Here is a 10000-nt window from a genome sequence, read left to right on the forward strand (position 1 = left end):
CGTGTGCGTGTATGTGTGTGTGTGTTTGTGTGTGTGATAGGGGTGGTACGGTTCACAAAACCCACGGTTCGGTTCGTATCACGGTTTTAATGGGTCACGGTTTTCGGTTCTGTACGCTTCTTGTTATTTTTTCTTTTAATCTTTAACACTCCAGAAATATACTTCAGCATACGGTATATAGCTTAATCATCCACAATGTAGGATACAGTATTAAATAATTATATAGTTATATCATGTAGCCTAATCATGCACAAACTGAATTTGACTTGACTTTAAGCACATTATTAAGACCATCTCTGAGGAAAGCTGGCTGAGATTTTGATACAGCAAGAGGGAAGACACTGTCGTGATTTAAACATGCTTTTCATTTATTTGGCAAAAAAAAAGGAGAATGTGTATTGCAATCTATAGGAACTTATGTGCCTTTTTTTGCACATGAAGATTGAAATATTACAGAATATCAATTGAAATAACCTGCATTTATCAAACTGCCAACTTCAGTGTAGCTCTTACAAAAATGTATCCTTTAAAAGAAAAAGAGAAGAACTCTTAAAGCTCCGTCTTTTGAATAAGTCAGAATACGTTAAACATAAAAACAGTTTACATTGTTAGTTAATTTCCTATCCTGGGCTGGGACACACACGGTTTGATAAAGTACTTATTGGACTTATCATTGCACTTACAATAACGAGCGTAGCTGTCAGGCCCTCCTGTATAGGCTACGTCTCCTCTCCGTTTTTTCCTGCATCCACCGTGTGTGTGTGTGTGTGTGTGTGTGTGTGTATGTCTGTGTGTGTTTGTGTGTGTGCGTGCGTCAGTCGAACCGTGCGGCGCACACACACACGTTACCACCCCTAGTGTGTGAGTGGTTGTATGTGTGGTGTATGCATGTGTGTGTTTGTGTGGTGTATGTGTGTGTATGTGTTTGTGTGTGGCTGTGTATGTGTATGTGTGCTTGCATGTGCGTGTATGTGTGTGTGTGTGTTTTTGTGTGTGTGTGTTTGTGGTTGTGTGTGATTGAGTGTGTGTGCATGTGTGTGTGTGAGTGGTGTATGTGTGGTGTATGTGTGTGTATGTGTTTGTGTGTGGCTGTGTATGTGTGCTTGCATGTGCGTGTATGTGTGTGTGTGTGTGTGTGTGTGTGTGTGTGTGTGTGTGTGTGTGTGTGTGTGTGTGTGTGCGCTTACCAGTTGGTCTGATTCCCATGTGTGTCTGTCCGTCCACAACGAAGCCTCCCATTGGCTGACCATCTGGGCCATACGGTCCTGCATGGCTCACTGCAGACACACACGGGGAGGATAGGGAGTGGGGGGGGAATTACTCTCTTTTTTTAATCATCATCTCGCTGCAGCCTGCTGTCCCACAGTGATGACATCACGCTCACGCTCGTACTGTGAGGTGGAGGACAACTTGACAGCTGCCGTCTGTCAGACACACGATTCCCTCATTTTCGGGCTGCTTTGTGTCTCGTTGGGGTTGGTTTGTATCTATTTGGGGTTGGTTTGTGTCTATTTGGGGTTGGTTTGTGTCTATTTGGGGTTGGTTTGTGTCTCGTTGGGGTTGGTTTGTGTCTATTTGGGGTTAGTTTGTGTCTATTTGGGGTTGGTTTGTGTCTATTTGGGCTTAGTTTGTGTCTATTTGGGGTTGGTTTGTGTCTATTTGGGGTTGGTTTGTGTCTATTTGGGGTTGGTTTGTGTCTCATTGGGGTTGGTTTGTGTCTATTTGGGGTTGGTTTGTGTCTATTTGGGGTTGGTTTGTGTCTCGTTGGGGTTGGTTTGTGTCTATTTGGGGTTAGTTTGTGTCTATTTGGGGTTGGTTTGTGTCTATTTGGGGTTAGTTTGTGTCTATTTGGGGTTGGTTTGTGTCTATTTGGGGTTGGTTTGTGTCCATTTGGGGTTGGTTTGTGTCTATTTGGGGTTGGTTTGTGTCTATTTGGGGTTGGTTTGTGTCTCGCTGGGGTTGGTTTGTGTCTATTTGGGGTTGGTTTGTGTCTCGTTGGGGTTGGTTTGTGTCTATTTGGGGTTAGTTTGTGTCTATTTGGGGTTGGTTTGTGTCTATTTGGGCTTAGTTTGTGTCTATTTGGGGTTGGTTTGTGTCTATTTGGGGTTGGTTTGTGTCTATTTGGGGTTGGTTTGTGTCTCATTGGGGTTGGTTTGTGTCTATTTGGGGTTGGTTTGTGTCTATTTGGGGTTGGTTTGTGTCTCGTTGGGGTTGGTTTGTGTCTATTTGGGGTTAGTTTGTGTCTATTTGGGGTTGGTTTGTGTCTATTTGGGGTTAGTTTGTGTCTATTTGGGGTTGGTTTGTGTCTATTTGGGGTTGGTTTGTGTCCATTTGGGGTTGGTTTGTGTCTCGCTGGGGTTGGTTTGTATCTATTTGGGGTTGGTTTGTGTCTCGTTGGGGTTGGTTTGTGTCTATTTAGGGTTGGTTTGTGTCTCGTTGGGGTTGGTTTGTGTCTATTTGGGGTTGGTTTGTGTCTCGTTGGGGTTGGTTTGTGTCTATTTGGGGTTGGTTTGTGTCTATTTGGGGTTGGTTTGTGTCTCGTTGGGGTTGGTTTGTGTCTATTTGGGGTTGGTTTGTGTCTATTTGGGGTTGGTTTGTATCTATTTGGGGTTGGTTTGTGTATCGTTGGGGTTGGTTTGTGTCTCGTTGGGGTTGGTTTGTGTCTCGTTGGGGTTGGTTTGTGTCTATTTGTAGTCATTTTGAGTTTCTCTGTAATCGTGTGTCTATCTAATAGGGATGCACCGAATCCAGATTTTTGGGGTTCGGGCCGAATACCCTATCCACTGGTTCAGATTCTGCCGAATCCTCCTCCCATCCTCAGTCCATTAACACAGTAAACACATGACATCCACAGCAGTGTAGTTTTCATTTTATTTTAACTGTAAATAGGTGAAATTATGCCAGGTAGACAAGTGGGAAAAACTATTTCGACAAGGCCAGTGTTCACCCTAATCTCAAGATCCAATGGATATATAAGCAGACGGAGTAGCTGGTTGAATCCAGTGTCTTCCACTATGCTACAGGGCTGCAGGTCAGAGGCTTTCATTTCCCCAACTGCTGCATGGATGGCTTTGGGTCGTGGGTGATCTGAGGCTCGCTGGTTGTTCGGTGTAGGGCTGGCAGAGCTGGTAATGGTCTGGTCTGGTTAGCACCAGTTTTTAGCTGTGACTGTCCTTCCTTTGCCGTACCTGAAGTTGCTGCATTCTGGCTGCTGTCTGGAGATTCCTTCGTGCACAACTCGTATTCTTTCGGATGTTTCATACCAGATACGATACGATACAACTTTATTGTCAGCCAAAGGCTGAAATTCTTTGTACATCCCTGGGTAGCTCGTTTAAAAATGAGGACGTACACATACATCCAAACAGTGAATGACATACACATACATCCAAATGAGGACATACACATACATCCAAATGAGGACATACACATACATCCAAAAACATCCAAACATACATGGGATTAATAACACCAACAGACATACATGAGACATTGTAAGATGTTGTAACAGCAGCCATGTTGTGTATTGTTTAGGGTCCTCGCCACCACCAGACCAATCAGCATTGCAGGATTCGGCTTCGGATTCAATTCGGCAATGCTGATTTGTCTGGTGGTGGTTTGGAAAGATTTTTCAACAATTAAAAAGTCTTAACATGAATATTAACATATTCCCACTGTTTACTGGCCAAGGTGGTCACTATAAGGCCATCCACAGATACATTTAATCCTGAGGATTCCCTGTGCCACATGTATGTTTAAAAGATTATGTTTAAAGATGATTTATAAAATCATGCCAACAATTATTCGGCTATTAATAGCTTAGTATTCTATGCAAAAAAAGGTACGTACAGAGGCTTTAGGCCCCCCTACAAGATATTGTAGGCCCAGTTTAATATGCATCTTCATTTTATACAATATATGTAGCAGGGGGTCCCTGCTCCGTCTCTTCCAGTTAAGGGGTCATTGGCTTAAAATATATTGAAGACCCCTGGTCTAAACAATACACAACATGGCCGCTGTTACAACATTTGGTACGAAACATCCGAAAGAATACGAGTTGTGCACGAAGGAATCTCCAGACAGCAGCCAGAATGCAGCAACTTCAGGTACGGCAAAGGAAGGACAGTCCCTATTTACTTCATTCATGTGTTTACTGGGTTCATGGACTGAGGATGGGAGGAGGAGGCAGCACAATCTCAACCAGGGGATTCAGGATTCGGCCGAAACCCCAAAAATCTGGATTTGCTGCATCCCTACTCACAACGCTGCGGTAGTTTATGTTTTATATTTGTTATTTATTTCACTTCTGCATAAAAATCAAAATAAAATCTCCCGTGGTTTTTCTCTCCACTTGTTTATGCTGTAGATCTTTTTCATTTCGTGTCTGATCTTTTGGGGGCGTCATTAATCAATGATGAGACGACTTTGAATCAAACGTTTTCACCCTCGTGGGGACATTAGCTCGATAAAGTCTCATCTTAAAGGGAAGAGTTTTCAATCACGGTCACATTCCCAGGATTCAGGCTCTTTAACAGTTTTCTCCTCGCCAGTTATTCAGCGGAGTATCGTTGGCTTTTTGTGTGCGAGTCAGCCGCGCTGCACGGGAAACGCCAACAAAGCTCAAAGGGGGGGGGGGCCGAAAAGGCTTGCGGTACTTTAGCCCCCCGAGCTTTAAGCCAAGCCTCCTATTTGTTTTAATCCCAGGTTAAAATGTTCAATGGAGTGGTCAGTCAAAGCGATTAGCGTCTTTGTCTGGAGCTAATCCTCCTGGGGGTTTGGAGGCCATTCAATCCCTCGGGTTAATCTCTATGCTCGCTTAAAACGCGCCGAGCAGCCAAAAGAGCAAAAGACACGGAGAGCAGTTGGGGGGGGGTGGAGTTCACTACTGAGGATGTTTTTGTTACTGCTCACATTCAGGTTGCGATGCAGGTTATGCTCAGTGTTTAGGGTTTCCCACATAAAGACATTAAATCCTGGTGTCAGAGATGTGGATGAACTCTTTCTCCATGTTTGACCAACAGGCTGTTCTCATGAGACATTCCTACATGAAGCTACGGAAAGTAAAAGCCCTGTAATTGGTAGATATTTCACGTATTTATTACTGTCAGCACAACATTGACTGCTGCTGTATAGGGCTGGGTACCGAACGTCGATACTTTTATGGTATCGAAAAAAATCCTATGAGTATCGAAAAACTCAAAAAAAAGCGTCTGAGCGCGTAAGTGCAAGTTTATCTGTCCTCTCTGCATATTGACACACACACAAGCACACGGAGAGGTGTGGACGGAGTAAACTGTCTGCAGTTTTGTTGAAGTCACAGAGAGTCACGGTTGGTCTCAAGTGTAGTAACAGTTTTTTAAAACTTCACGCAGACAGCGTTTGCTGCGATATGATTTTAATGGCGAGCCGAAAGGGCTAGTGGTGCTGTTGACGTTACACTTCCTCTTAGACAAGCAGGCACAACGGTGGTTTCTCTGCCCTGATGACTGACTGACAGGCTGAGCTTGCAAGGCAAGGCACCTTTAATAATGTTACTCTGAGTGAGCAGTTTTAACAGAATTTTTTAATTTTGATAACTGTTTTGATTCACAATTAAGGTGGAAAATGAAAGCTTTGTGTTTAATGTATTTTTGTTGATGTTGAAATGAATTTTAAGACATACGGTATCGGAAAAAGTATCGTTAGGAATCGGTATCGAAACTGAAGTATTGAAATTGGCACCGGATCGAAAGATCCTGAACGATACCCAGCCCTACTGCTGTATGCCCTGCTACGTCCCGCTACACCATGCTACGCCACGCTACCCCACGCTATGCCACTCTACGCCATGCTAAGTCCCGCTACACCATGCTACACCCTACTATGCCCCGCTACTCCCTGCTACGCCCTGATACCCCATGCTACACCCTACTACGCCATGCTAAACCCTGCTACACCATGCTAAACCCTGCTACACCATGCTACGCCCTGCTAAGCCCTGCTGCCCCATGTTACACCCTACTATTCCCTGTTATTCCCTGCTACGCCATGCTAAGCCCTGCTACGCTCTGAACTGCTACAAGTATTTTTTCTAGTCACAGTTCCATTATCTTAACTATAATTGCCACTGTTCATCGTACCAACTGCTACAATTATTATGAATCATATTTCTCTGAAATCCGTAGATCTGTTTCCCTGTCGGCAGTGGGAGTCGTCCGCCCATCAAGAGCCTCGGTCTGTCCCAGGTTTCTGCCTAAAAGGAACTTTTATCCTCACCACTGTCACACCAAATGCTTGCTCTTGTTGTGTGTGAGTGTGGTCTAGACCTACTCTAATCTGTAAAATCTCCCGAGATAACAACCGGAGCGTAAATATGAAAAATATGAAACCTACCGGCTCTGTTGGACTGGTCGATCATTGGCTGAACGATCCTCCGCCTCGCGTTGATGAACCTGAGGAACAGAGGAGGAAGAGGAGAGAAACCAGAGGAGGGAAGAGATGGAGGGAAAGACACCGAGAGAGAGAGAGAGAGATATTATAAATAAGGTGGAGCAGCAATGTTTCAATGTTCTGAATGATCTCAACTTTCTCTCTCGTTTTATTTCTTATTTTCAGAGCACAGCTGGAAAAAAAAAAGGTTCAAATCATAAACATACATGTAACACAACATGTAAAGTGAAAAATGAAGGCGTCTAAACGCTGGCTGCGTGGCGTGATTGGTTTTATTTCGGCTCCCATGTTCAAAAAATCCATTGACATATATATAATGGACCAATAGACCACGTTGCTCTGGACGGAGACCAATGAAGGCTAGAAGCACTTTCCCGGTGATCTCTTGCTTTACTGAGCAGCCTCCAACTGAGCTTGAAGACGTAGATGTGACGTGAGCAACCTGTCTGAAAGTGTGAAGTCTTCTGGTAGCTGTGCCGAGAGAAATCTCAATCATTCCCAATCTTACAGAGACGGAGAGTGTAGGTATATGTAAGGAGATAACATAGACACAGGCTAATTACTGATCACTAACATGCTAGTTAACATTAGTAATTACTGATCACTAACATGCTAGTTAACATTAGGAATTAAACCTAAACAGCTAATGGAAGTCCAAACTGCCTGTGAGCTTCTCCTGTACTATACGGTAATTCCTCTACTGTGTGACAGTAAGTCTCGTGGTTATGACCCAATCGTTGGCCTATTTTTATAAAAGCGTCTGCTATGGAGCCATAACGTGAGCTACAAGGTAATGGAGCCTTTTATACATTGTTGTGTTTCTTTAGAAATAAACAACGGACAAATAGAGTCTTTAAACGCTTCAGATGTAAAGTTATTCGCTTTCAAAGTGGCGCCAAAATGAATGGGAGTCAATGGGATGCTAACGGGAGGTGATCACTTGTTAGCATCAAAATGGCGCCATAGGAGCTACGCATTCCAGACGCTCTCTTGCCCCCTTGAAATTATCCAACGTTTTGGTCGTTTTTGTCACTTTTCCTTGCACAATAAATCACAATTATATATCAAAATCACATTATGCACTTTAGTGCAATATCCAAATCGCAGTAAAACCAATTTACAGTGGAAATCCCTTTATTTAGCCTATGTGAAGAAGAAAAAACACAGATGACAATTCAAAATATATCAAAAATATAATGGAAAGTATGTTGTAGCGTGTCATTGGGCATTTTTTAAGTGGGTATATGGAAATCCTGGAGCTTTCTTAGTGGTCAAAACAATCGCAATTAAGATATCTCCCTCACAACATGGCATCATGACTTTGCGTAAATATACACGCCACTTTCATAAAGCCAAATGGCGTTGTTATTGTACGCATTATCAGCTATCCACGTGTACGCCTACGCTGTATACAGCTGATGTAAACTTACCCACCGCGTGGCCTCGCCACGTTGCGTGTTATCGCGAGAACGCAACGTACTATCGCGAGAACAACGTTACACGCCTGTTAAAAAATAAATAAATAAAAAATGGTTGGGTTTAGCAAAAGAACACAGGGAAAGGCTTTAGTAACAAAACAGTGACAAAAACACGGAAAATAACGACAAAAACACGCTTAGGAACACAATAAATGGTTGGGTTTAGGAAAGAAACATTGGGTAAGGCTTATTAAAAACAAAAAAAAAAAAAAAAAAAAGGCAGAAAAATTGCCACACGCGAACCTAGCTCTCCCCGGGTGAAAGTCCTGTGTTTTACCCATCCACCACCTCCTTACTCAATCCCCCGTTCCTTTATACTACTCGCTACGGCGGAAATTGACTCGCAATGTAGGTCAATGGCGGCCGATTTGCGTTGATATACACGCAAAAATGAGATTAAGCGTCTTGATATCACACAAGAACGGAATAGAAATTGGCGTTTCATACATACGCCAATTCAAGAGATCAGTCTGTCCCTCACCCCGTGCAGCCCTGGGCTCGAACAAGCACCCTTCTAAGTGCACTCTTGAAAGCCATCATCCTGGTATGCATGACCTATGACCCGGCACCTTTTGTGACCCCCACCATCTCCCCTCCCCTCTCTCCCTTTAACTCCCACCGTTCTCCCCCCTCTCTACTCTGCTCTTCCTCAGCCCAAAAGCCCTCTGAAGCGCCTGTCAACCTCTCCTGACCCGCCCCTGCAGTGAAAGCAATGTGCTTTCCCACTTGATTTATGTCCCCTACAAAGTCCTCCTACACCCTCTCTCACCCCTCCACTACCCACCCACCCCTCCGGGGGAGGGTGGCTTCCATTTCAACTCGGAAAAAGAGGGGAGGAGACGGGCGGTGTAAAGAAAGAAGAAAGAAAAAGTTGGAGGGAGGGATGACCCTGTTTTCTTTTCTTTTCTTTTCAGGAACACAAAAGCCAAAGTGGCCTTTTCAGGAGACAAAAAAAATGGCGAAGAGGAGAGATGGAGGGTGAGATGGAGAGGAGAGGAAGAGTAAAAGTTGGATCTGCTTTAGCTCAATGCACGGCTCATGAACGGCTCCGTATGATATCGTACGGAGAGGTATGCGCGCCAAAACGCGTGATAACCACAGACAGTTAATTAAAGAAATGGAAAATTCCTACGTTTTTCTATTATGAAATTGTTCTTTACATGCTACAACATTGAATAAAACACCCAAATTCAATGAAAGTAGTGAACTGATCATTTATTGCTTGAGTCTGAATAGAGTACTAAAATAGTTTTTTTTTTCAATAAATTTCAATAAATGTTCAAAAAAAAAAAATCACGTGTGGTGATAACCACAGACAGTTAATTAAAGAAATGGACCAGCAGACCCCGTGTCTCTGGTCTGAGACCAGTGAAGGATATCAGAAGTCTCTTTCCCGGTGCTGGCTGAGTGTTACTGAGCAGCCTCCAACTGAGCTTGAAGACGTAGATGTGACGTGAGCAACGTGTCTGAAAGTGTGAAGTCTTCTGGTAGCTGTGCCGAGAGAAATCTCAATCATTCCCAATCTTACAGAGACGGAGAGTGTAGGTATATGTAAGGAGATAACATAGACACAGGCTAATTACTGATCACTAACATGCTAGTTAACATTAGGAATTAAACCTAAACAGCTAATGGAAGTCCAAACTGCCTGTGAGCTTCTCCTGTACTATACGGTAATTCCTCTACTGTGTGACAGTAAGTCTCGTGGTTATGACCCAATCGTTAGCCTATTTTTATAAAAGCGTCTGCTACGGAGCCATAACTTGAGCTACAAGGTAATGGAGCCTTTTATACATTGTCGTGTTTCTTTAGAAATAAACAACGCACAAATAGAGTCTTTAAACGCTTCAGATGTAAAGTTATTCGCTGTCAAAGTGACGTCAAAATGAATGGGAGTCAATGGGATGCTAACGGGAGGTGATCACTTGTTAGCATCAAAATGGCGCCATAGGAGCTACGCATTCCAGACGCTCGCTTACCCCCTTGAAATTATCCAACGATTTGGTCGTTTTTGTCACTTTTATTTGCACAAGAAATCACAATTATATATCAAAATCACATTATGCACTTTAGTGCAATATCCAAATCGCAGA

The 10000-nt window shown here is 43.4% G+C and overlaps 1 protein-coding gene across 1 annotated transcript in view; it reads right to left on the reverse strand.

The window, feature by feature from the left end:
* meis1a (Meis homeobox 1 a) overlaps nt 1-10000 on the reverse strand; it is a 64678-nt gene that overhangs the window by 1457 nt on the left and 53221 nt on the right. Inside the window, exons 10-11 of the mRNA XM_028598191.1 lie at nt 6373-6431; nt 1188-1277 (exon numbers count right to left, since the gene is read on the reverse strand). Coding sequence (XP_028453992.1) covers nt 1188-1277; nt 6373-6431 — 149 coding nt within the window. The remainder of the gene's footprint in view (nt 1-1187; nt 1278-6372; nt 6432-10000) is intronic.

Source organism: Perca flavescens, chromosome 2, assembly GCF_004354835.1.
Source record: "Perca flavescens isolate YP-PL-M2 chromosome 2, PFLA_1.0, whole genome shotgun sequence".
In the NCBI taxonomy this organism is placed as follows: Eukaryota; Metazoa; Chordata; class Actinopteri; order Perciformes; family Percidae; genus Perca; species Perca flavescens.